This window comes from Schistosoma haematobium, chromosome 1 (assembly GCF_000699445.3).
Source record: "Schistosoma haematobium chromosome 1, whole genome shotgun sequence".
Lineage (NCBI taxonomy): Eukaryota > Metazoa > Platyhelminthes > Trematoda > Strigeidida > Schistosomatidae > Schistosoma > Schistosoma haematobium.
The window spans coordinates 3,875,552-3,902,684 of NC_067196.1; the positions used below are offsets into that span (position 1 = coordinate 3,875,552).

Sequence of the window (27,133 nt, forward strand, 5' to 3'; positions counted from 1 at the left end):
ATTTTAGGCTATCTCATCGGGATTATCCAATGGAGTTACAAGAGTATACAACGAAGAAGACATAAAATCACTGGAAATACCGGTTAGTATGCAATGAGGTAGTCAAATAATCCCAAACACTTTATATACTTTTCTATTTCTGGATAAAGGGTTATTTAAAAGTTGATGTGATCAAATAAGTGATCCTTATCTTATTCTGTGAACATTTAGTATATCAACTGAAATGTTAGATATGATCAGTATGAGTAACTTGTTATTAGTTGGAATATGTAATTAAAAAGTCAATCACTGTTTATAACATGATCTCAGTTAATAATGGCTAGTTAATCCGGATCAGTTTCTATTGGTGTATTCAGATCCTATAAGTAAAATCCATATGGTTATACTATGTATCTTTTCACAATATAAAGACGAATCAGATATATATTTAGTACAACTGTTTGTTATTTATTTTTTTTATTTATAGGCTGTATTCATCACAGCCCGGTATATATTTAAAGTCGATATTGTACCAGTGGTCAGTGACCCAGCAGTTTTCATGATTAAGTGTTCATCGCTAGGACTGAAGATCATCAGCCTGATCCCTTCTGGAGTTGTGGTTGCTCACTGCTGAGGTGTCCTATACTAAGACGAAACAGCTATTCTTTACCCTCTTTTTCTCAGTTGTACCCTAAATGTGAGTAATTCGTAATAAACACAGCCTAACAAATAAATCAGTCTGCAAAAGCCACTTCAAACTGAGTCCTATTAAAATAGCATATGTGGTCTACAGTGGCCTTGTTAAATTTGATGATACATATTCATTCAACAATAAATAAAGTATTTTTGATAGTTTCATTTTGAAATTAATTTAGTTATAGTTTTGCTGGTTCAGTAAATAACCAATAAAAATCTATGAGATGCTGAAAATATTTAAGTATTGGATTTGGTACTGCTGTGTAAGCTACTGATATCGACAGATATAAGTAGTATGTATCACTAGTCGAAAGTGAAATGTCTGGTAGCCGAAGGTTAAGAAGATCTAAAAGAAGAGATGGAGAATAGAGAGTGATTGGTATGGAAATGAAGAAATAACCAAGTCTGAGACAATTGATGGTAATTTTGGAAATGAATTATTTACTGTATGGTTCTCAGATTTTTCCAAGATATTCTGTAATGTTGTATTAAGATATCTTTGGTTGTCCCCGCTAGTGTCCTCGTTCACTACAGTACTTCTAACTGCAAAATGAACAAATAATCTTATATATTAAGCACTTCCTCAACGGCTACGTTATACAATGTAGTGACTCAATGGTTTAGTAAGTGAGGTGATGAGAACTGTGAGAGGACCTTAGTGGACTAATCAACACTGGGAGGCATCTATTTCCATTTGATCAATTTCATACAGGATGGAACGCACATATTAGATTTGACTGTTAACTGCCATTCCATATTATTTCCTTTGTTTCTATTATTAAAGGCACAAATAACTGATATTCTAACGATGAATCTTCGTATTGAACCGAGTACAATTAAAGAAGATATGCAATTTCCATGGATTTCTGATTCTGGCATACCAACTAATATATCACAATTAATCAATGAATTTATTGAAGAACATCAATTAAAGGTAAAATTTATAGGTATTTATACATGTATAGTAATTACTAACATACTTCTTTTACCCCTGACGGAGAAGCATAGGTCAATCACCAGCATACTCTATCGAACTCTGTTTTGGACAATCCAAGTGCGAGAACTACAGATTCATCACTCTTCTCTCAATACCAGGAAAAGTCTTCAACAGGGTATTGTCAAACAAAATGAAGGACTCCGTAGACGCCCAACTTTGAGAACATTGGGCTGGGTTCCGTAAGGATCAACTGTGTACTGAGAGAATCGCAACACTACGGATCATTGTGGAGTAATCAATTGAATGGAATTCATCACTCAACTTCATTGACTACGAGAAATCATTTGCCAAGTGTCAATCAGTCGTCTCAGACTTGATTGTCCCTTTGTTTCTAGACCAATCATTCGCTGTTCTCGTTCTCTTTTCTTTGGTCTTGCTAACCTTCTGCTATCAGACATTTCACTTTCGATTGATAATGATACATGCTACTTTTATCTGTCGACATCAGTATCATACACCACAGTATGACAACTTGAACCAGTGCATATTCATGTCAAGTTTCATGTTGATGATGTCTAAGTTTTTATAAACAAAACTAAGTGCTAATTTCTATTAAATCTTGCTAGTAGTAATACTTTATTGTATATAATAAAACTCAATTGAAAAGTGGAGGAGAATGAATTGTGTACTTATCAAACTTGTATTGTATTCTAGACACTACCAGAGGAAATTTTCCCATAGATTTCATCTAATGTGATTTATTCAGCATCATTATTTTATAATATTAAATACATCTTCAAATAATGCTTTCATATGAGTGAATCTTTTACAACATAAATAAAAGTAATTTAATAGTTGAATTCATAAATCAATTGAAGCTAGATCACCATTGGAAATCCTGGAAGCGCTTGACGGCCATTTTGTCCCAGTATGAGAATCTTCAGCAGTGCGCACCTACGATCCCGCCTCGTGAGACTCGAACTCAGAACCTATTGGTCTCGTGCGCGAACGTTTCCAGGTTTCCCTTGATGGTTTAGCTACAATTGACTGATGAGTTCAACTATCAAACGACTATAATATCAAAAAAACCCTCTCTAATTATAAATAAAGGTATTGTGGAAACACTGTTCAAAATTAAGTTAGTTTTTACCTCAAGACCATAAGTAGGTTGAAGAGTCATTAAATAAGCAGAAAGTATTTTATACTTATTTGACTTAGTTCTAGACTATTCATCTATGTGCATTCATGATTCTACATTGAATAAAATATAGAATCTTAAGAATTCAAAAGAATTCATTCATCCAAATTTCCAATATCAGTAAATTTTCTATTGTTTTATATTGTCAAATGTGGGTCATATATCAACTGTAGTTGAACTACATCAGTTCGTTCGTATTTTAGCCAGAGTAGAAAAGAAACCGTCTCTTGGTTCCTCTTCGATTATCAATGTTGTGATTCTATGTACCTTAATTAATAGTTGCCCTAGTTGTCAGAAGAGGCATCAGCCTCGTGACTTCCGAAGGAACTCGGCTTTCACCATGAGGTGTCATAACTCTTCTAAGTGAAAACCTAACTCCCATAACAGAGTTTAAATGATTTTTTCTGGTTAGCGTTTTTTAGCGAGTTAGTTTTCTACGGGATGGGGTCGCTAACTTATGCCCAACCCTCCTCCTTTATCCGGGTTTTGGACCGGCAATAACCCGATGGGGGCTCCAGCGGAAGTTGATTATCAATGTTACGTCATCTTTATTTAGTTGACTATCTAATCTGGAATCTTTTTCTTAATTTCCTTTATTCAATACTTTTATTACATTACTGTTAGCCATTACGTATATGTATTCTTGGTCCACCATATATTGGTAAAACTACACTTGCTAAAGAACTTTGTAAAATTTATCGTTTACATCATATACACTTGAAAGGTCTACTATATGAATATATTCGAAATTTGGTAAGTCATTAGACGTTTTCCAAACTTCTTGACTGTGATTAGCCAAATATCAGATATCAGTTGTTTGATATTATTAACCATATAAGTGAAAGTTGATCATGTTCTCAGTTAATCTACGAAAAATTATAGACCTTCAATACTACTAAATTCAATTGGTGATGTTTTATTTGTATCTCCCCATTGTTATTTGGGGCAGCAATTGGCCAGTCTGCTATTGACATACGTGCATATTATGCGTATTGCCTCGACATAGCCTTAAGTCACAAGCTTTTTAGCCAATAGTTCCCTCATGATTACAGATACACCTTGCTGACGAGTGCCAAATAGCATGAAAGCTAGGTCCATGGTTTCCTGTTGACTACCTTCAACCACCATCTTATGTCAACATATTGCATGCATTATCGAGTCACTTGATCAATAGGATTCGGTCTGCACTAAGAAGAACAATGAAACATATGACATTGATCACCACCCAATGATCAATCAATTATAAAAACTGAAAGCCTTCAATTTGACTCATGGTGGAATCATTTTTGCCTAGTTTTAAGGGGTCCTACACTAAAATGAAAAATCTATCCAATTCTTCCTCATTTTCAGCTGTTATCTAGTTAAAGTCAACGAATGTTATAAAACCATAAATTGAAAATATTACTTTAAAATGATATGAAATCGTGAAATAGAATCACAATGCAAAATTTCGGCAGATTTGCATTCTGTGTTACCTTGGATATCAGAGGATAGATTACAATTCTTTTATGAATACTAACCTAAAAGTTTAGATTAATAATCGTTGAATTTTAAGAAGAGCAAATCTCCTGAATACCATTGATAGTAGCTGACAAATTATTTAAAATTATGATCAGTTTCACATTGGTGAATACGTTGTTTTACCAAAATTTATAAAATAGAGATCATGAGCTGATTACTGTTAGACCACCACCGAAAACCTGGAAGCACTGAACGACCGTTTCGTCCTATTGTGGGACTCTTCAGTAGTGTGCATCCACGATCTTGCTGGCAGGATTCAAACTCAGGGCCTTCAGTCTCGTGAGCGGACGCTTAACCTCTAGACCACTGAGCTGGCCAGTATCCAACGGTTTTTATGTATAACGTCAACTAATCCACGAAATTAGGCAACCATCTTCCATTGTACTGAGTGAGATACCTGTCTCTCTTCCAGGTTTTCAATGGTGGTCTAACATCAACCGGCTCATGATCTGAATCAAAAACTTAATAATCTCCACAGATAATTACATAAACTCTTCACCTGAAAACTTATTCACTACCTTTTGCATCAAAATTCTATATTTACATTATCTTTCATTATTATTCAAGCTTGAACCAATTAAAGCCTATGAACATTTATTGTATATTCGTGATAAAGAACGTTCTGCAGCTGAAATGAATTCTGAATCTAATGGAAAAATGTTATTGAAACATAATTCACAAGTTGATCAATTGTTGTTAGATGACAATGAGACAAATGAATCGACTACTGATGTTATAAATCCATTGAATGTCAATTTATCATCAGATTATTCAACAAAATTACTTGAACCAATGAATGAACTATTAGATTCATATGAAGATGAAGATAATGAAAACATGATTACTGGAGGTAAAACAAAAGCGTTTGATACATTCATTTTTGTCTTGTTTCATAGTTTAAGTCATAAACTAACATTTACATACCACTATAGTTGATTTGGTTGGCGTTAAAAAGCTCTGTTCTGTACATAGCTGAACTCTATAAGTCATGGTTTTGGATTTGTGGTATGTTTGGTAAATAATAACACATATGGATTTATCAAGTTATGTAGATCAAAGTAATTTTAACAATCACTTGATATTGTGTACTTGAATCGTCCCATTGATGTCTAGGACTGCAATTGATCAGCCTCTTAATCGCATATGTGCACCCTGTGCTTATTGCCTTGATATTACCTCGGTGGCAGGTACATCTAGCTGACGAGTCCCAAATAAGACGAAATGCTCGTCAAAGTGGATTCTATTGCTAGCCACTATCCATATTTGCTTAAAAAAGCTTGTGACTTAAGGCAATATCGAGGCAATCCGTACAGGATGCACATATGCCAATAACACACTGATCAATTGCAGTCTTAAACCTCAATGGGAAGATTCAAGTAAACAATATCGAGTGAATTTAAAAACTCGACACCATTGCACAAGCAGGTGGCTATCAGAACTCAGTAGCTAAATGGATAACGTGGTGGCGTTTGAAGCGAACGATACTGGTTTCAAGTCTCGGAGGGCACATGAACTGTGAGATGCAGATACATCCAGCTGACGAATCCCAAATATGTCAAAACGAGTGTCAAACTGGATTCCACTTCTAGCCACTACCCATCTTTGTTTATAATTTTAACAATTATTTGGTTTATATAACTTTTGACCGTTGATCATACATTAAGTTACTCAACACTGAAGATCAACAGAAGGTGGAAGTTAAGAATATGAAGAAAACTGTCAAAAAACACACAAATATAGTTTTAGTTTCAGTAGAAAAAATTATATGCGAATCAAATCAAGCAATGAACATTGTAAAGCAATTCTGTGCTGATGATCTACAGGAAGATAAATGATGAACCTAACTATGTAATATTTATCGATCACAAATTAAATAGATGCTGATTTAAGATCACAGACTGCTGTTATCATATGGACCTTGATCATGTTGTTTGTACCAGTCTACAGGCTTCAGCTCAACTGTTAGTGGATTGATTAACTGGTGCAATATCTTAGTTTGGTACCCTTCAGAATTATTTGAACCAACATCTATGCTATCCGGTACAAAATATATAGTTAGCGGTTCATTGCTATGGGTAATGCGATTCAAAATCATCAAAGTCGACAAAATGTTAGCGAACCATGTTAAACAACTGATTATTTTAATCTGGTGATCAACAGTTAACCCCAAGTATTACTCACCCGCTTGTTTTGCTTTGAGTGAGTAATACTGAGAAGATATTTCTAATTAAACTTCTAACTGAAACACAGAATAAAAATAGGCAGACTTCACAATATCCCAAGTTCGCATAAAAAGTGAGCTGCGAACAAGAGCGTCTATTATATTTACGTAAACTATTAACCTAGCCAAAGTTTCTTCTTATTTGACTTTGTTTAGTTCACTTCAGCCACCTAATTAGATGTTTTGCATGAGCTGTAAGTATACTCATTAGTATTTTTACAGTAGACCTGCTTAAGTAACGTTGATTAACACCTGTATGATTGGGTTGATTACTCTTAAGTTGCATCCGACTGAGGACAGGAGAAATAACCTAAATCACACATTATATTTTACATAGATGACTATCAGAGTTAAGCATAGAATCAACTAACTAAAGCCGACATCGAAACGATATGTATCATAATGCTACATTCAAGTAAATACCTTATCTATACTTTATAATAATCAGATAAATTATCTCAACTTTTAAGGAAAACAACCAACAATTAGTATAGAGATCAGCACATAAATGAGTTAAGCCAACGTACGGTATCACATTAGTACAAATAGATGAAATTAACAAGATTTATAGGAGAAGAAAATGAAATAGTGTAGTAAAAATGGCAATGATTATAACTAAGCATTAAGAATTGATTTCTGAAAGACAGAGTGGATAGGTATATATGAAGGAACATAAAAAGCTAATGCATATACGTCACTATGAACTATTCATAGCCATTTCATTCAGTCTCCAACTACTGATCACCGTTGTCGCGCGCATCCCAACCAGGTAGTATCCATCTACCAACATGACTCAGATCAAGAATCAGCAGCTTCATGGAATGATGGTTTGTCTTAATTTATCCGCTCCTAGCTTTCTTCCGACCTGCTCCTACACCTGTAAACAACAACTGTCGAGGTAAGCGGTGATCAGATACACTCAACGTATGTCATGTCCACCTCAATAGATGGAGATTCATAACCTAATCAACCGATTCCCCATCTTTACTTAGTACACTATGTCTAACCTTAATATAGCTTCCTCCGATATTCCATGATAGGCAAGCAACTATTAGAACACACCTATGATCAAGAACCTAGAATCTAAGAACGTCCTCTCCAATTTTTAAAACATTTAATGAGTTCTTTCCTTGTCCTTTCTACTTTTGTCTAACCTAGAGAATGTCACTTCTGACAGGAAATCAAATCTTGAGGATAATAATGAATTAAATGATTTAGAATATTATCCACTTAGTCCATTACCAACTTGGAATTCCGAAGATGAATTAGAAATGCTTGTCAATGATTGTCAAGAACGTTTAGAACAATTAAAAGAGAATTGTAATGAATTTGGTAAACTGAACGATGAAACACTGATACGGTAATCTTATATAAATACCTGTAGATAATGATAATATTAAATTTGATATAATCATTTACTTATGATAAATTTAAAGTCTGAAGGTACCTGAAAAGGAAATTGGTTTAAAGATGGTTTTAGTGACGCGAGAGCTTGACCGCAGTACCCAAGCGACAACTACTTGGGGCCGGTCACACACAACCTTCTTGTGAGTAATTTTCGTGTTAGCTCCCTAATTGTTGAGACGTTGACGCCGGAGACGAATATCCATGGGATAAGGTGAGGTGTGCATTTTTAGGGTCGACCTATTCTAACTCCACCCCTCCTTGTGGGAAGGCAGCATTTCTGTTATTCTGGTTGTCTGAAGGTAACATCTTACTGCCGTCCCACCTCTGTACAGCTAGTAGCGGAACTTCTCCTTCAGAATTTAGGTTTGCTGCTTTTAGTCTTACAACTCTTCAACTGACTTGCCAGGCATGGTAGAATTTTGATGAACGATTTTTCCAGGCAGTATAGCTCGACTCATTCATCACGATAGGCAAGCCCGACGAAAACATCAAGATAGTAACACCATTGAATTACCTACTTCTATGAATTCGGTGTTGTGCTAATGAGGTATGGCAACTTGGACCGATGCAAATATGTGCCTGGTCCTACGTCGCAGCTGAGTGAGTGAGCGAGTGACTGACTGACTGAATGTAATATCTTAGCATTACTCATTAATAACAAATTTAGAAGTTCTGAAAATCATTTGCACTATAGTTCAAGTCTCTTCAAGGCTATGTCCGTCAATTTAAAATTGATTGCAAAAGTTGGTTTGAGTAGACTGCTGAACTGAGTGATTGAATGAGGTTTTTATTCAGGTTTAGAATCCATTTGAAGTAGAAAGCTAAACTTGATCATGATTAGAACGGGGATTTGTGAACATTGTAGTCATGTATCAGTTAAATTCATGAGTTGGTATAAGCTAGACCACCATTGATAATCCGGAATTGGTGGACGGCTGTTCCGTCCTAGTATGGGACTCCTCAATGGTCTGGAGGTTAAGCGTTCGCATGCAAGACTGAAGGTTCTGGGCCCGAGTCCCACGTACCGAATCAGGGATGCTCAACGCTGAGGAGTCCCATACTGGGAGGAAACGGTCGTCCACTACTTCCAGGTTTTCAATGGTGAGCTAGCTCAGATTGACTCATGAATTTAATTGTTAAATATGATTGTGAAATGCGAATTTCATCAGCGTGTGAATGATGTACAAAAAACCAGTATCTTCCAATTGCTTGTGTATTTTAACTGAAATTTAGCCCTGATCAATTTCAGTCTCAAACACTAATGGCGAGATCCAAACAGCCAATATATATGAATTAAAACTCACCTCATTGCACAACCCAGTGGCTATCTGGACTCAGTAGCTAAGTGAATAACGTGATGGCGTTTGTAGCTAACTGAACTGGTTTCAACATCTGAAGTTGACATCAATATCTGACAAGTCCCAGGTCGAGAGAAATGAGCGTCCTGGATTCCACTTCTAACCACCATTCATTTCTGTTTAAAATATAACCCTGTTTAGTTAACACTAACGACGGAAAAATACAAACCCTTACAAATAAACTTCATACCCGTTGCGCAATCTAATAGCTTCCTGAACTCTGTAACTCATTAGATAATGGATCGGGATCTGAAATGGACATGAACATTGGTATAAAGATATAGCCAGTTGACCAATCTCAAATAGAAAGAAACATGCATTCTGAATTCTACTATTAGTCATTGACCGACTTTATTACTGTTTCTCTTCTTTTTTTAAAAATTTGTAGATTATTAGTTCAAAAGTTGTTATCTAAACCATGTCAAAATCAAGGATTTATTTTAGATGGATTCCCAAAAACGTTACAACAAGCTGAACTCTTATTTAGACGTAAGTTTATGTAATAAGTTTTTTTGTTCTTCCAAAATTCGTTTTTAATTGAGCACACTAATAGTGTAATGTCGGATCATTGATAAAATGACAAGTGATCTAGTGAATGATCAGTCATTCATATACATCACAAAACCCTGGCACATATGTAAGTTCGGTTGGCACATATATGAGCTAGGACACACAAGCACAACGAAATTACATTATTAATACATCTTAGAGTGGTATTAATAGTGAAAATGGCGAGATTATAATTTATGGACGAACCAATCAATGATAAGATACACAGCTCTTGGATTTTGGCGCGAAATTCACTCATCCATAAATAGAGTTTTGACATTTTATCTGATGTCAGTTTGTGATGAAAACCCTAAATCTAATTTCTAACCTTAATCATCAACTGTAAATCATAATTCTAATTCCTCACACTGGTTTATTTGATGGACATGCCCAAGGTCACTTTAGCGTCACTCAAAGGTCGTCCATAAATTATGGTCTCATCATGAAAGTATTAGTGGTTGCCATAGAAATATTAGGTATAGACAATAGGAAAAGAGAAAAAAGTACGAATTTATGAAATAAAAATTATAAAATAATTTTAAAACTCAGAATGTGTGGAAAACAAAGAGTGAATAGATCAATGCTGTTGTGACTGATTCTAAGACATAAAACTAAATATCTTCAATCATTGAACATTATAATCACATTTACCCCACCCAGGTTATCTGTATTCACAAACAAGTTTCAATTTAACAGTCAATGACTTCATGAACTAGTGTTGTGTTTAGCTAACTCATAGTCAAATATGAAAAAAATTCGAATAGTTCACCTCTATTTAAAGTTTTACTGACAATGTTTTTCAGAGGGACAATGAAGGCTTCACAAGTAAACTATGTAGTTCAAACAATGAAACTTCACCAAGATTTGTATTATCGCTTTGTTAACCATTCAGGACTAGTTTCTAGTTCGGTTGATGAAACCTAATTAAATGGAAATGCACATACAGGATTCTGTTGGTGACTGTTGGGTAAAATATTACTGATGAGTTCCATACTAGGACGAAACAGCCATCCAGTGCTTCCAGGTTTTCCATGGTGATTTAGCTTCAATTGACTTAAGAATTCAACTGTTAAAGAATTATGTATTATTCATTCAGTTTGAAATCATACTTCACTAACAGACGATTTAATGAAACATTCATGTTTCTATTGAATATTTTGGTTTTTCTTTAGCTGTGATTAAGGGTTATTTACGGACGATAAGAGATTTCCCAACAGTAAATGGCTTCAATGAATAATTATATTAAGAACAAGATCAAAATGTGATAAACCAAGTATTTAGTGAACATATACTGTAAAAAATGCATAGTAATTCTCCGTTAGAATAGTTGTCAGAGATGTATCTCTTTCAGTTATTATCCCTAACCTAACGACTTGTATTCTAATGTTGATATTCATGTTATAACTTGACTTATTTTATTTCAACACATAAATATTGGTATAAATGGGCATTGATATGGAGGCTTCTTCAACACTAGGGAGAGCCTGAGAAGATATTGAATATCATAAGGAATTTCCATGATGGATTAAACTGCAAAATCTTGCATGGAGGACAACTCACAAACTCGTTTGAAGTAAAGAGAGGTGTCAGACAAGATTGCTTACTCTCACCCTTTCTCTTTCTCCTTGTGATCTACTGGATTATGAAGACGTCAACATCTGAAGGGAGGCACGGGATACAGTGGACATCTAGTATGCAGCTGGACGACCTAGACTTCTTAGATGATCTGGTTCGGCCATGTCTGATAGCGTCTCTGACCACTTTGTCACACCATCTCTAGGACCCAAACCAAAAAGTCGTGAAAGACCAGCAGAAGTCAGTTCTGTACCTCTCCGCTCTTTCCAACAGGTCCCAGAGTCGGTAAATAATGCGCGATATGGAATTCTCTAGAACAAAATTCTTACGAAATATCCACGCCATCGAATTAGATGTTTCTTTGTGCTCGAATACATATGTTAATACAGGTAAACTATTACCTGTGACTACATCTCAGTCCTACAGGAGGTCAGTCGCAGCCCAAATAGCTCAGTGGTAACATCTCTGACTGTGAAGCTGGTTGACAAATGATCGAATCTTTCAGGGAGTATCAGTTCCCTCAAAATTACAGGTACACCTTGTTGATGAGTGGCAAATAGTACAAAACCTGGGTTCAAGGTTTCTTGTTGACTATCTCTAACCTCCAACCATCTTACATTCAAGAGTAAGTTGGAAGAAAGCTAGGGGCGGCCAGACCAAAACATGGAACAAGTCCATGAAGTCACTGACAAGTGGACTGAGTCATGTTGATAGGTGTAGACTACCTGGTTGGGATCCGCCAGACGATAACAACCGATAGTTAAAGACCTTGAATGACATGGCTCAAAATCGTTTGCAATAGCGCAGATGCATCCACTCTTTGTGTTCTCTCAAATACTAAACTTCTAGATCCTTTATGTCCTTTATTTTTTTCTTTTTCAAAATTTATTTCATTGAATTATACTCATTGAATAACATTTTCAAATTTTAATGTTTCCGATCACTGCTTATAAGTTGACTACCTCTACTATTATGGGATTTGAAATGACAACTGCATCTCTGTGCTAATATGGTATGGCAACTCGAACTGATGTACGTACGTACGTACGATGTTCTACATTGTTGACAGACTGATTGATTGGTATTCAGAATTCTATTAATACTTTATTAAAGAGATGATTCAATCAAACGTTATTCTTATTCTTTTTATTCTTTTAGCTGATCCAGATGATGATGATGATGATGATGTAGAGATTTCAATCAATAATAATTCATCATTCAAATCTCATCATTTAATTATACCAAATTATATGATACATTTAATTGGTAGTAATCATTTATTATTAGAAAGATTTAATAAACAATATACATTTCAACAATTCAATTCAATAAAACAACAACAAATTATGTTACCAACATGGAAATTATATTTAATCGGTGATAAGAATTTATTATTGAAACATTTTAATATAATAAAACAACAATCAAATCAACAAATTGAATTTAATAAAAATCAATATATTGAACAAGCGGTTAATTTAAAACAATTTGAAACATATAAAGAAAGATTTGATAGGAGAGTACAAGAATATCGTTCTATAATGGCACCAAATATAGCAAATTTACGTGAAATACTTATTGATGAAGCAAATTCACGTAAGGAAAACATTATGTAATAAACAAAGTTTATTCATCAAATAATTATGAATTAATATAATAGTTTTGAGTGTTGTTAGAGGTAATGAAGGCAGTTATCACTTCCTGGTTACTCAAACCGCGGAAGATTTTTTCTGAGGGTACCTGAAAAAAATTGGTTTAAAGATGGTCTTAGTGACGTGAGAGCGTGACCACAGTACACAAGCGACAACTACTTGGGGCCGGTCACACACGACCGTTTTGTGAGTAATTTTCGTGGTAGATCCCTAATTGTTGAGACCTTACCACCAGAGAAGAATATCCATGAGATAAGGTGAGGTGTGCATTTTTAGGGTCGACCTTTTCTAACCCCACCACTCCTTGTTGGAAGGCAGCATCTCTGTTATTCTGGTTGTCTGAAGGTAACATCTTACTGCCGTGCCACCTCTATACAGTCATCAGTACTACTTCTTCCTCATAATTTTGGTGTGCTGCTTTTAGTCTTACCGCTCTTTCACCGACCTGTTTGTCATGGTAGAATTTTGATGAACGATTTTCCCATCCAGTATAACTCGATTGATTCATCACGATAGGCAAGCCCTACGAAAACCTCAAGGTAGCAACACCATTGAATTAACTACTTCTATGAATTCGGTGTTGTGCTAATGAAGTATGGCATTCTGGATCGATGCACACATGTGCCTAGTTCTGTGCTGTAGCTGAATAACTGACTGACTGATATGAAATGATACCATAGAAATAATAAGTACAAATATACTAGATTGATTAATCATTGCAGAGGAGTCCCATGATGGGACGAAACGGCCATTCAGTGCTTCCAGGTTCTCCATGGTAGTCTAGCTTCAATTGACTCATGAATTCAACTGTTAAAACATTTTGTTTAGTTCACAATTGATCGATCATTGGGTAGCGATTGAAGTCATGTGTGTCAAATCCTTCTTAGAGCAGATCGAATGCTATCAACCAAGTTGCATTATGGCTAATAGTCTAGGTGTATCGACATTCTGTGCACTTTGTAAACATAATATGGTAGTTGGATGTAGTCGACAGGGAACCCTGGACTTAGGTTTTGTGCTATTTGACACTTGCCAGCAAGGTGTACCTGTGAATACATCTCAGTCTTTCATGAGGTCAGTCGGGGCCTGATTAGTTCAGTGATAATATCTGTGACTGTGAAGCTGGGTGACAAATGATAGAATCTTTCAGGGAGTATCAGTCCCCCCAAGATTATAGGTTCACCTTGCTGACAAGAGCTAAATCGTACGAAACTCGGGTCCAAGGTTTCTTGTTGACTACCTCCAATCACTATCTTATTTTGTTAAGTGTTGGATAACTGAACTAAATCATCAGAAAACCATGAACTTAAGTTTCATGATTACTTAAACTTGGTATTTTTATTATTCTGACATGTATATGATCTCATATTCATTGTCTATGAACTAAAATGATATACTGTAGCAAGATTCGTAATATGAAAAGACGTGAAGTCACTTCCGTAGATGGAGTTACATAACTTCACATTAAATATAGAAAAAATGACTGCTCTATGAAGTTAATTTTATTAAAATAGGATTATGAAAAAAATGCAATCATTCTATAAAACATGTGCTAGCATACCTATAACGAAGTAAACTGTACAGTCTTGAACATCAGCCACAAATAACGACATAAATATCATACCTATTAATCACGTTAGTAGTCACCTGAACTCAGTAGCTTAGTGAACAACACGTGAGCGTTTGAAGGCAAATGTACTGGATTCGAGTACCAAGGTTAGCATAAATACTACGATAGAGCTCAAGTTATAAGCACCCGAATCTGACGAAATGAGCTTCCTGAGTTCAAATGCTAGTTATAAGCCATCTGTTCTATAAATCTTATGGCCAAATACCTTTTCTGTTCCTGTACCACAAATCTTCAATATGAGAAATTGAAGTGATTAGAACTACTGACATCAGAAGCATTACGATTAAGTGAACCGACTAAAAAACGACAGTGCCATCATTCATTCTTCTTGAAGTATTAAAGTAATCTTTACAGTAAAGAAAAGTATGATTCTATTCAACGTTAACAAACAGTCAGATTTCAAGTAAATAAATACACTACACTCAATCACATTTATTTTAAGAAACGATCCAGCTACGGTAGTAAAACTATGTAATTCATAAACTACACTGTATTTGTGATGGTAAATCAGTTGATGGGGTTGTGAATCTTCATTGACTGAGGTAGATGGGCCACGTGTTACATATAACTGAACACCGATCTTCACGACGCGCAATGCTGACTAGTGTAGGGGATGGTTGGGAGAAAGTTAGGGGCGGTCAAACCAAAACTTGGCATCAGTGCTTGAACTCACTAACCTCTGGTCTTAGCCATGTTGTTAGATGCAGACTACTTGGTTGGGGTCTGCGTGACTATCGTAACAATGGTTGATGACTCTGGGTGTTATGGATCAGAATTGATCACAATGGTGTAAGTGTATACACTTTCTGTTTTCTCTCTTAAGCGGTGAGATTAAAATAGCTTTCTATCTTTGTTTCTACGAACTAATTCTTTCTTTCTGTACTATGTTCTTATATGCAATCTTTCTTTTATATATTACCACCACTGAATTAACTACTTCTGTGAATCTTGTTGTGCTGATGAGTGAGGTGTGGCAACTTGAACCGATGCACTTATTTGCCTGGTCCTACGTTGTAGCTGACTGACTGGCATCAAAGAGAAAGAATGTATTTGTAAAATCTCAGCGAATGAATTTTGAAGTAAATCCAACGTTTCACTTGGCAATCTGGTCCAAGCTTTTTCAAGGAAATATAATCAAACATCAAAATTATCGAATATAAATAGATACATGGTTTTCGGACTGACTGGACTGATGAATAACTGATGGTATGAATTTTATTAATAAGTAGAAACATTTATCTTTTAATCACTGTCTAGTAATGGATGTTTTGGTCTACATGACTCTGTTCATAAATCAATCGAAATTACTTTTCATCGTACACCAGTGACACAGTATTCTTAATAGATGACGTCCAACCAACCACACTATATATTTATACACAAATCTAGTTTTCTTTTTATAATCAAAATACAGTTCAAGGAACAAATCAAATGAAAGAATTGAAAATACATCAAACTGAAGATGGAAAATCAAAATCTTTATCAACGGAAGAAACTAATCAGAAAGAAGAAGATAATCAACAAAATGAAGAAAATCAATTCCGTAAAAAAGATAATGAAATGGAAATTATAACTGAAGAAACTAAACAAATTGAAAGACAAAATGAAGAAGAAATCAATGAAAATCAACATCAGACAATAAGAGAATCAATTGAATTAGAATTAAAACTAGCACATATTCCATCTCTACCTGAAGTACCAGATGAAACTGAAGAAAATGTTTTAACTTATTTTGATCTAAGAGAAATTCATTCAATAATGATTGATATGGATAAAGATTCTAGTCCAGTAAGTATTCTGTAAAACTAATTCAATATATAGAGTGTTTATTAGTTGTTTCACCTCCGTATTACGTAACATTTCAGTTCATATAACAATCTAGAGTAAGAGATCACTTCAGTGCTTAGCTCAGTGAAATATAGCGCAGTTATAAAAACCTCTGTTGTACAACAAGTGGTTGAATATAACTACATAACATCGGATTCATCATTCAATAATAATTGATAAGGTCAAAATTAGTCCACTGAAATATATCCTCATACATCTTAGATACACTACAAAGTTGGATATGATACAGCAACAATATGATTGACCACCGTTCTCTGTAACTGTTTTGATTTCTATTACATTTCTGCATTTTTCCTTTACGTTTTATTTGATATTTCAGATTTTTATCACTTAATTACATTACTGTTATCCTATCACATTCAATCAACTTTTATTCTCATTTATGGTGACCTTCATGAATATAAAGAGTACGACATTTCATAAGAACTATGGCTTACTCTAATATACAGTCGATGTAAATGGTCAATTGATAGAAAATCTGTTAAGCTGATTATTATATTACACTATATCATAAAGTGATTAATGTTGTAAATAAGAGTTATTAGATCTTCAAAAGTAACTCAAACTGTTATCCTTCCATAGTTTGAGATAATAATGAAATGATAATTCTCTAAATAGTCCCTAACTAAAGTGATAAGCTTTTACATTGAACTATATTATCTAGAGAAGATATAATCACCGATATACATTGACTTTCATTTCAAATTTTCTTCATTTTGATTTAGTAAACAAGAAAACAAATAGTCAGACTTGCTTGTATCTCCCCATTGTTGTTTAAGACTGCAATTGATCAGTCTCTGATTGGTATATGTGAATCTTGTGCAGATTGCCTCTATATTGTCTTAATTCACAAGCATCATAAGCAAAGATCGATAGTGGGTAGCAGTGGAATCCAGTTTGAAGCGCGTTTAGTCCTATTTGGGACTCGTCAACTGGATGTAACTGCATCGCAGAGTTGATGTTCACACCGAGACTTGAATCCAGTACCGTTCGCTTCAAACGCCATTGCGTCATCCACTTAGCTACTGACGAGTCCCAGATAGGACGAAATGAGCGTACTGGATTCCAGTTGACTGTTGTTAGAGGTAATGAAGGCAGTTACCACTTTTAGGTTGCCTACACCGTGGAAGGGTTCTTCTGGAAGTATCTGAAAAGAAAATTGTATTAGAGGTGATCTTAGTGACTTGAGAGCGTGACCACAGTACACAAGGGACAACTGCTTGAGGTCGACCACACACGATTTTTGTGTGAGTAATCTTCGTGTTAGCTCCGTAATTGTTGAGACCTTACCACCGGAGACGGATATCCATGAGATAAGGTGAGGTGTGCATTTTTAGGGTCGACCTATTCTAACTCCACCACTCCTTGTGGGAAGGCAGCATCTCTGTTATTCTGGTTGTCTGAAGGTAACATCTTACTGCCGTGCCACCTCTATACAGTCATCAGTACTACTTCTTCCTCATAATTTTGGTGTGCTGCTTTTAGTCTTACCGTTCTTTAACCGACCTGTTTGTCATGGTAGAATTTTGATGAACGATTTTCCCATCCAGTATAACTCGATTGATTCATCACAATAGGCAAGCCTGAGCTTCCACTGCTAGCTACTATCCATCTTTGCCTAAAAAGCTTGTGACTTAAGATAATATCGAGACAATCCGCACAGGATGCACATATAACAAAAAGAGTCTGGTCATTTGCAGTTTTTAACAGCAATGGGAAGATACAAACAACACTAAGTGAATTTGAGCTTCACCCCGTTGCACAAGCAATTAGCTATCAAGTCTCGGTTGCTAATTAGATCACGCAATGGCGTTTGAAGCGGACGGTACTGGGTTCAAGTCCTGAAGTGAACATGAACTATGAAGTGCAGGTACATCCAGCTGACGAGTTCTAGGTAGGACGAAACGTGTCTCCTGGATTCTATTGCTGGCCACTATTCATGTTTGGTTAAAATAAATAGTTGTATTTATTTATTTACTTATTTCAGTTAATTAAGTTAAATGGTCCACAAGAAGCTTGTTTAGAAAAAGTACGTAAAGCAATTGGAAAACGTGAAGCGCCTAAATTGCCTTCAATTGAAATTTATCCATTAAAACAAAATGAATATGAAATTCAAGAGAAAGCAATAGACATTTTAAATGAATTCGAATTAGAAAAATTAAGAAAAACTAAAGAAAAACTAGAAAAACAAAAATGTGAAGAAATTGATTTATTGAAGAAATTTGAAAATGATTGGGTTTGTGAAGTGTTTCACTGTTTGTTTTGTTTCGGCTTTTTTGGTTCCGATAAGCATAATGAATGGTAACTGTTAGGATCCATTATGGATCAATACTATACTATTCATTATGCTTATCGGGACCTAACAGGTTTACTTATGAATAACTTTATATTGAGTTAGTTGAACTGAAAACATGATGACTTCTAACTCAATAATGGATGAATTTGTTTTAGATTCAACTACGAAAATCTGTATGAAATAATGTAAACTGATTGAAATAATTATAAACAATGACAAGATAAAGATAATTATTCATTATTTATTCATTTGAACACATATGCGTCATACGCCGTCATTCGATTTATGTGAGAGATGGGATACTGCTCAGACGCCTAAAATGAAGTAGAAGGTTTTTTAGAGGCCCCCGAGCCTTCAACCTGAAGGTCCGATCCACAACACAGTAGAGCAACGTCAATAGATTCAGTCCTGTGATAGTCGGTGACGAACGATTAGTTTATACGCCATTTGTTTCTTCATTATCCTGCAGCATATATGCACCATTGGTTTGGAATCAGAGTTTTCCAACTTCCCTAGGTGGGCACCCCATATCCACCAAACGGTTAAAGCGCCAGACATCTGCTTATCGTCTTTTCAATTTCGTAATCAACACTCCCATCACGAGAAGGCAGTCAGTAGTACTCCTGTGGCAGTGGTTGTATGCACGTGGCCATGTGAGAGCATTTACAGAGGGGGAGCTGACTCTCCCCACTCTCGGCCGTACCAGAGCATTTAGAGGCGGATAAGAATGTATGTCACACCGAATGTTGAAGACGTTAGCTAATAAATGTCAACTTACTGGCTTATTGATATGAAAATTTGAAGTTCCATAATACACTTCGTTGAGTGTATTCAAAATAGAAGGGGCTCCCTGTACAACTTATCCTGGTTTTCAGTGACATGATCACAATTATCTTCAGTGGATACAAAAATCTCAGCAGAATCACATAAACATTTTCAAGTAACGAATTTGTTTAATATTTGAAGTCCATATGAAGTGATTAATCGATTTACACTTATCCCTTTTGGTAATAAACAGTGATTAATGGTTAATCACCACCAGATACTGGTTTATAATTTATCAACCAGATCATGAATCATTTTTCATGGCTTTTCTACATTTTTTTTGTTCCGAGACATTTGAATACTGAACGACTGAGCAGACAAATAATGTGAACTTAACTGCTCGAATTACAGTCTATTCTGAAAGAGGTCTTAAGCATTGAAAACATTTTAGGTAAAATATTGTATTCAGCAATTCTTCTTGTGACGATTTATTCAAATTTAGATGAAAATAAACAACTCTAAGTATTAATAAAGATATGTAACTCTAGTTGAGAATTTTTTAAATGTTACTTTATCTATAAGGAAAGATGGATTGTGACTAGCCATGGAATCCAGTTTGATGTGCGTTCTCGTCCTATTTAGGACTTATCAGCTGAATGTACCTGCATCTCAAAGTTCATGTTCACTCAGTAAGAGATTGATCAATTGCAGTTCTTATCATTAATGAAAAGATTCAAGTAAACAATAGCAAACGAATTTGTTGCCCTATCTACTCTAAATGATCCAACTGTAAAGTATACACTACTTTTATTTTCAACTAAAACCATCAATAAAAAAAACTTTATAATGAAGTCACATATTAACATTCAACAATCCTTCAAGGTTACTGATTGGTTTTAAATCATTTTGATGGCGTTTTGTTCTCTGAGCTGGATGGTTTGGTCGTAGAACTTTCATCGTTCTTCTAAACGCCATCATCAGCACAAACTTTAAGTATAAGTGAAGTATTCAAATTTCTCCACATATAGCTCACAGCTTGTCCTATAGACTTCGATGTTGATTTGTTATTGTTGACTTTAAACCTGTCATTGTTTACTTCTTTGTTTTGGTTGTATCTCCCATTGGTTTAATTTTTGTTACTATGTTTGTGTATACTTCTCCTGATTGGTTGATAAATTGAATCGGTTTCAATGTGCTTGTTCATTTCCAGTCTTAAAGTTTAATAGTTGATAAAACTTATTGTATAAATTTTTTTTGTTTAGAACAATTGGCTTTCTTTGTTGAATACACAAAATTATCAGTATGCTGAAGCACATTCACTACCAATGCGTTATTATTTAATGAAATATATTATGCCTGAATTATCGAAAGCTTTATTGGAATGTTCTGAAATACGTCCAGATGATCCAGTTGATTTTGTGGCAAGTTCATTCATTGTTTATTTATTTCACTTTTTACAATCAAAAGGAGAAGAATGATTTGATTTTTTTTTGTGCATTTTAGTGATAAGTATTAACGTAAAATATCTCAGCAGATCCTTAGATTGGGGATTGAGGTCAAAGTTTAGTAGGTTTCTTATGATTCAAAACTTACGCCTGTTACTCCCAATAGAGCATAGTTCGCCCACCAGCATTCTCAAACCCACTCTATCCTGGGCCTTCCTTTCTAGTTCTATACAATTGTTGTTCATTATTCTCAGATGTCTCCGTTTCTCGGCGTAATGTATTCTTCGGTCTTGAGGATCCGAAGTGATGACTTTACTTGCGACGCGGTTGTATGCTTTCCTTAATTTGTGTCCTATCCATTTCTAGCGCTTCTTGCTGATTTCTTGCTACGGTGGGATCTGGTTTGTTCTCTCCCACAGTAGGTTGTTGTTGATAGTGTCTGGTCAACGAATCCGAAGTATTTTGCGTAGACAACTGTTAATAAACACCTGTATTTTCCGGATGACGGGTTTCTTAGTTCTCCAAGATTCCGCCCCATACAACAATGGAATACGTGGGTAGTGTGTTTGTAGTGTAGCGTCGAGTCGCGGTTGACTATGATCATCACTACAGGAAGACTACGTACCAGTTAACCGATATTATCTCCCGTAAGCCAAATATCAGTAGGCAGTTGATGGCTGTAGTCGAGATGTATTTGTTGGCGTGGTATTGAAAGAATACGGAGATCGTGCCAGGTTACAAGTGTGTTTACTGAGAGTAACCGAATTCGTGCAAGGTCACAATCAACGGAGGAATGTATGTGTTTTGGTACAGTTAAGCAAACAAGTACAGTAAAACAATCCGTGGTACAATTGGTTATAATAATAATTGTTTCCAATACACCAATCGCGTTCTCTTGATAAAAGTAGGTCACTACACATTAATAACTAGTTTTGAAACCTGTATGACTTTTCCAGATTCGGTATGGTTCTTAGTGGTCCTGTATTTGACTCTAGTTAAATCGTGCGATGTTGTTATCAAAATATACGTGCTGCCAACCGACTTAATTCGCGTTAGAGAATAACGGAGCAAAATAAGCCAAATACGACAATAAATTTCGAATACGTATATTTTGTATACTCGTTGATTCAAACGGACAATCGGAGAAACGAAGCAAAAGGAAACGACTCGCATAGGGAAAGACGTGTGAACCAAGTCGTTTTGATCAATCGTGATATCTAGACAAAAATAAATTACAGACAGGTTATGAATAGGATGATCATTTAACACACATCTGATCGTATAAAAAATAGGTTTAATAACCGATAAGGTCAAAATATAGCTTGTAAATAATGTATAAATTGGTTTGTTCAAAAGCCAGAAAAACCTGTGTGGGCTTGACATAGTACCAGCCACTACAGATTGTCATAAGTGAAGTTTTGTGCTGACATAAAAACTAGGAAGTTTAAATGTCTAAACCGGTTATGAAGAGTATCAATTTTAATTTGGAAAGCTCAATAATAACGTCTTTGACCATAAACTTCAGCGAGTTAGGTTTTCAGTTATAAGTAGACATGTTCCGCTCAAAAAAATGTTGATGTCTTTTGCTAGTAAGTAGTAGCATATCAATATTTAATCATCAGCCACTGAATGGTAGGTTAGAGTCTCATCTGACATACTTCTATTTAGGTAGGTGGTGACACTAGATCTAACATAAACCAAACATGTTTAGACAAAAGGTCACATTTATATTGATGATTAATGAGTTGACTTGCAATCTGTAGAGAAACACATTTACCTGCTATCATATACTGTCATATCTAGAGGTTTGATTCTTAATATACCATGTAAAATTTGAGCACTCAAACACTAGGACCCTCTAATTCGTAAATAGGAAGACAGAAGACAAGCGAAAGGAATACTGTTCCAAACAGTGTCAAACATGTTACAAAACTTTCAGGTATTTATAGTTTTTTTAGTAAAAACGAAATCATCATTATAATCATTCAATCCACATACATGGGGTTTTTAGCATTTTTCCATTAGGAAAGCTACACGTAAAGATTCTGGAATATTCTTCCAGAAGATGTTTAGATGGAATATCTTTAGCTCTTTCAGAGCTTTCTAGAGCTTCCTCAAGTTTACCCGTGTGCCACCCTCGCACCTCTACTCTTTAAAGTCTTTTGTGTAGGGTATTTTCCTCGGGTCCACCTGAAACTTGATTACCACATTCCTCTTGCGATCCATAACTCTTGAAGGTTGTGTCGCTTCCCTCTTTCGTCTTTTATCTCTTCTTAGGGCTTTTTTGAGATGAGTCCATGAGTATTTGAAACAGGAGTCAGCTTTGTGTGATCAACTTTTAACAAACTTTACACAATATGCTACACTAACAATTCCTAAAGTTCACTCATTTTTATGGATAAGTCGTGAATCTGTAAATTTTGACCGGAAGTTAATACATCTATACTGAATTAGGAGTCATCATTCAATCATCAATTTACGTAAATATTTTCCAATGTTACATGATTAGAATAAATGATTTCATTTTATTTTTCCTAAATTCCCCTTTTACATCTTATCTGTTGTATAATCTAGGCTGAATATTTGTTGAAGACAGGAATTTCACAATGAATCAACTACACTATTTTGATGAGATTTTAAAACAAAAAAACGTAAAAAGAAAACCAACAAATGTGTATAGTTTGCATTTTCAAAATACACAACCCTCCAGTACACGTGGTATTTGTTTCAACTTTTATTATGGAGTGAATATCTCGCTCAAACATCAGTTATTAACAACTAACCAATATCAACTATTTCAGAAAGCTATACAATTTCATTTAGAAAAGTAATCAGTGAATATTAAATCTACATAATTTCATTAAGACTGAGGACTTGTTGATATGGTGTTGATAATGATTTGTGTATTCAGTGTATCATACTTGAAAAAGTTTAGAAAGTCAGACTTTGCATTTTTGACCGTAGTGTTTGATGAAATGTAGTTACTCAGTCTATCTAAGTTCTTAGATATAAATTGTTAGTGTAGTGTACGTTTTTGTTTCCAGCACTTGGTATTAATTAAAGATATTTTTCGACTATCACCTTTAATCAAGGTTAACTCAGACTGAATCGATAAACTCTATAGTTTCAGCTGTGTTAAGTAGATTTAAAGTATAGCAACACGTGGATGAACCTTATTGAAGCAATGATCTACATACAATATTAACACTTACTTCTAGTTTTAAATGATGGTCATATGTGATAGCTGTTAATAATATGATAATGTCCGTAAAAATATTAGTCTTCTTGTTCAGCGGTAAAGTAAGAGAATGAAACAAAAAAATACGGTAAAAATCGATCTTGTAATACTTATTGTCATTCTACGGCTAGTCAACTAGACAAGTAGATAGAACAAAAGTTATAATTCCAAGTTATATTCACTTGTATGAAATGCTGGTGCAAATGTTAAAAATACCGAATATTGATCCACTAATATGAATTCTTCAAACTTCTATGGTGAAAATACATGTCACCATAATCTAACGTTGATTATAGGAAGATCAGAAGTCGATAATCACGGGGTATGTATTTTTTTCTGTTTAGGACTACTCAGAAATACCGGTCCACCTATTCTGACAGAATCCATTACAGGCCATTGAAGTCTCACACAATTGCTACGATATCGGTGAGTCACTGAGATGGAAAACAAGTCTCCACATTTTGACAATTGTTGAAAAACAAAACGACACGAAACGTCTTTTCTTAGTTTGAGACACAAACAGATGGGGTCATATCCGTTGTGTTCTTTTGCTGTTCAGCGTTGATTTGTAGCGTGGAGTCGAGTCGCGGTTGACTATGAACACTACTACAAGAAGAGCGCGTACCAGAACATCAGAATGCGAAAAAAGATTGTAACCGGATTTACTCGTTGGCGATCTCGTGGTATCGGAAAAATACCGAGATCGTGCCAAAGGAAAATACAAACGGAATCAATGGACGAGCGTACGTGCGTACAAGGCCACAGTTCACGGAAAAATAATGGAGGAGTAGTGGCTGTCTTTAGTACAGTTAAACAAACAAGCACAGTAAAACAATCACTGGTACAATTCGCACAATTGATTGTTTCCATTAAACCAATTGCGTTCTCTTGGTAAAAGTAGTTCACTACAGGAGCCCCCTCCTAGAAAGGGTTTACACTTTCGATACGTAGCGGTTTAATTCGTGGGACTGATCAGCAAACGTGTTGCCACCTAAGGTCTTTTACGTAGAACTGTACCAGGAGAAATGTGCTGTAATTTCTACTCAAGTTAGTATATCATACCAGAGTGGTTTGTATGAAGGATCTGAAGATTGCGTTCCTAGGAGTCCGGACCAGCAAACACTGCAGACGTACGACGAAACCACGTTGAGCCAAGAAACCAGAAGCGACCGTAACAACCAGGTTCAAGACCATGCGTATGCCAGGCAGATTCGAAACCAGAATATCGACTGAGTGCGTTGGCAAGAGCGTGGGCGATCAGACCACCTTTCGCCGAGGTTGACTGAAGTTGACGATACCAAAAAGGCGATGGTTGGAGGCATGGGCTCAGGATACAAGAAAAATCAAAGGAAAAGAGAAAAAGTGTTGCACGCATGTAGTATAGAAATAGTCCTACACTGTATCCATTGTTGATTGTACGGTTAGTCGCGAAAACGTACGGGTAAGCGTTGTCGGCGACCAGAAAGTGAGACGGTAGTCTCGTTCGTATTTCGCGAGCCTGCAATCTCATCCGAAGTCAAGGGTGGCGTGGTCTGCTGATCTGGACGTGAGACTGAAGTCTCGTCCGTCATTGGTGCAGATGACACGTGCTGTTGACCGGGGCGTGAGAATGAGGTCTCTGATGTATCTAGCGTGGGACCTGAAGTAGATGTAAGGATCCTGCTATTAGGTTTGATGGGTCTAGCATTGCGTCTCGAGTTATCGGGTAAAGCACTGTCATCGACGATCAATGCTGACGATCTCGACACGGCCATGTCGATCAACCTTGAAAGTCTTTTCGTGACTAGAAATCACGTGAAAAGGTCCTTCGTAAGGCTGTTGCAGAGGTTTGTGTACCGAATCTACCCGTATGAAAACATTTGAACAGGTAGATAACTCTCGACGGAGAGCGACCTGTCGATGTTGTATTCGAGTTGACACCGGGGACAGTGTTCGAATAAATTCAGACAGTCGATGGACGTAGTCTGACTCACAGAAATCGTTACCGCTCCGTGGTGTGAAAAATTCCCCAGGCAGACGCAATGTCGTGCCGTAAACAAGTTCAGCGGCGGAACATCGAGTATCTGCCTTTAAACTCGTTCTGATGCCTAAGAGGATAAGCGGCAAGGTTTCTTACCAATTGTTATTTTCGTGTTCTCGAAGAGCACTTTTAAGTTGGCGATGAAACCGTTCAACTAAATCATTTGATGCTGGGTGGTAGGTGGTGGTGCGTATGCGTTCCGTACCAAGCAGCCGGGTCGGTGAGAAGAATAATGCGGACTGGAATTGTTGTCCACGGTCAGTCGTGACAGTCGAGGGACCACCGTATAGCGCTATCCATCGTTCTACAAAGCGGTGAGCAACTGTCTCCGCCGTGATAGACGTGATGGAAATAGCTTCGGGCTACCTTGTAAAACGATCGATGCACGTGAGTACGTGATCATACCCATGCGATGGTGGAAGTGGTCCCACAATGTCTATATGAACGTGATCGAAGCGAGCATCAGGCGTAGCGAACCTGCCAATGGGGGCAGTCACGTGCCTGTGCAATTTTGATCGTTGACATTGTAAACAAACGATCACAGTAAAACAATCACTGGTACAATTGATTATAATAATAATTGTTTCCATTAAACCAATCGCGTTCTCCTGGTAAAAGTAGGTCACTACAGATTAAAGAAAACATTTGACTTATCACTAATCAGGACGAGAATAATCGTGATTAAGAATTGTAATATATGGAAGACATTAGATTTTACGTACATTTCAAGTAAAAAGCAAGCATCTTCCCAATCTTTTTGACAGATGTGATTTAAGTGTCGTCAGTGTATGCAATCAT

General features: G+C 35.9%; 1 protein-coding gene across 1 annotated transcript in view; it reads left to right on the forward strand.

Moving 5' to 3' along the window:
• Nucleotides 1-24,019, forward strand: part of MS3_00010017 (uncharacterized protein) — a 39,125-nt gene extending 15,106 nt beyond the window's left edge. The window contains exons 7-17 of the mRNA XM_051218346.1: nucleotides 8-82; nucleotides 1,460-1,609; nucleotides 3,435-3,563; nucleotides 4,899-5,181; nucleotides 7,711-7,912; nucleotides 9,706-9,806; nucleotides 12,600-13,037; nucleotides 16,138-16,511; nucleotides 18,559-18,807; nucleotides 20,895-21,053; nucleotides 23,652-24,019. Of these exons, the coding sequence (XP_051072946.1) occupies nucleotides 8-82; nucleotides 1,460-1,609; nucleotides 3,435-3,563; nucleotides 4,899-5,181; nucleotides 7,711-7,912; nucleotides 9,706-9,806; nucleotides 12,600-13,037; nucleotides 16,138-16,511; nucleotides 18,559-18,807; nucleotides 20,895-21,053; nucleotides 23,652-23,687 (2,196 nt within the window). The 3' untranslated portion in view covers nucleotides 23,688-24,019. The remainder of the gene's footprint in view (nucleotides 1-7; nucleotides 83-1,459; nucleotides 1,610-3,434; nucleotides 3,564-4,898; nucleotides 5,182-7,710; nucleotides 7,913-9,705; nucleotides 9,807-12,599; nucleotides 13,038-16,137; nucleotides 16,512-18,558; nucleotides 18,808-20,894; nucleotides 21,054-23,651) is intronic.
• Nucleotides 24,020-27,133: the final 3,114 nt, after the last annotated feature.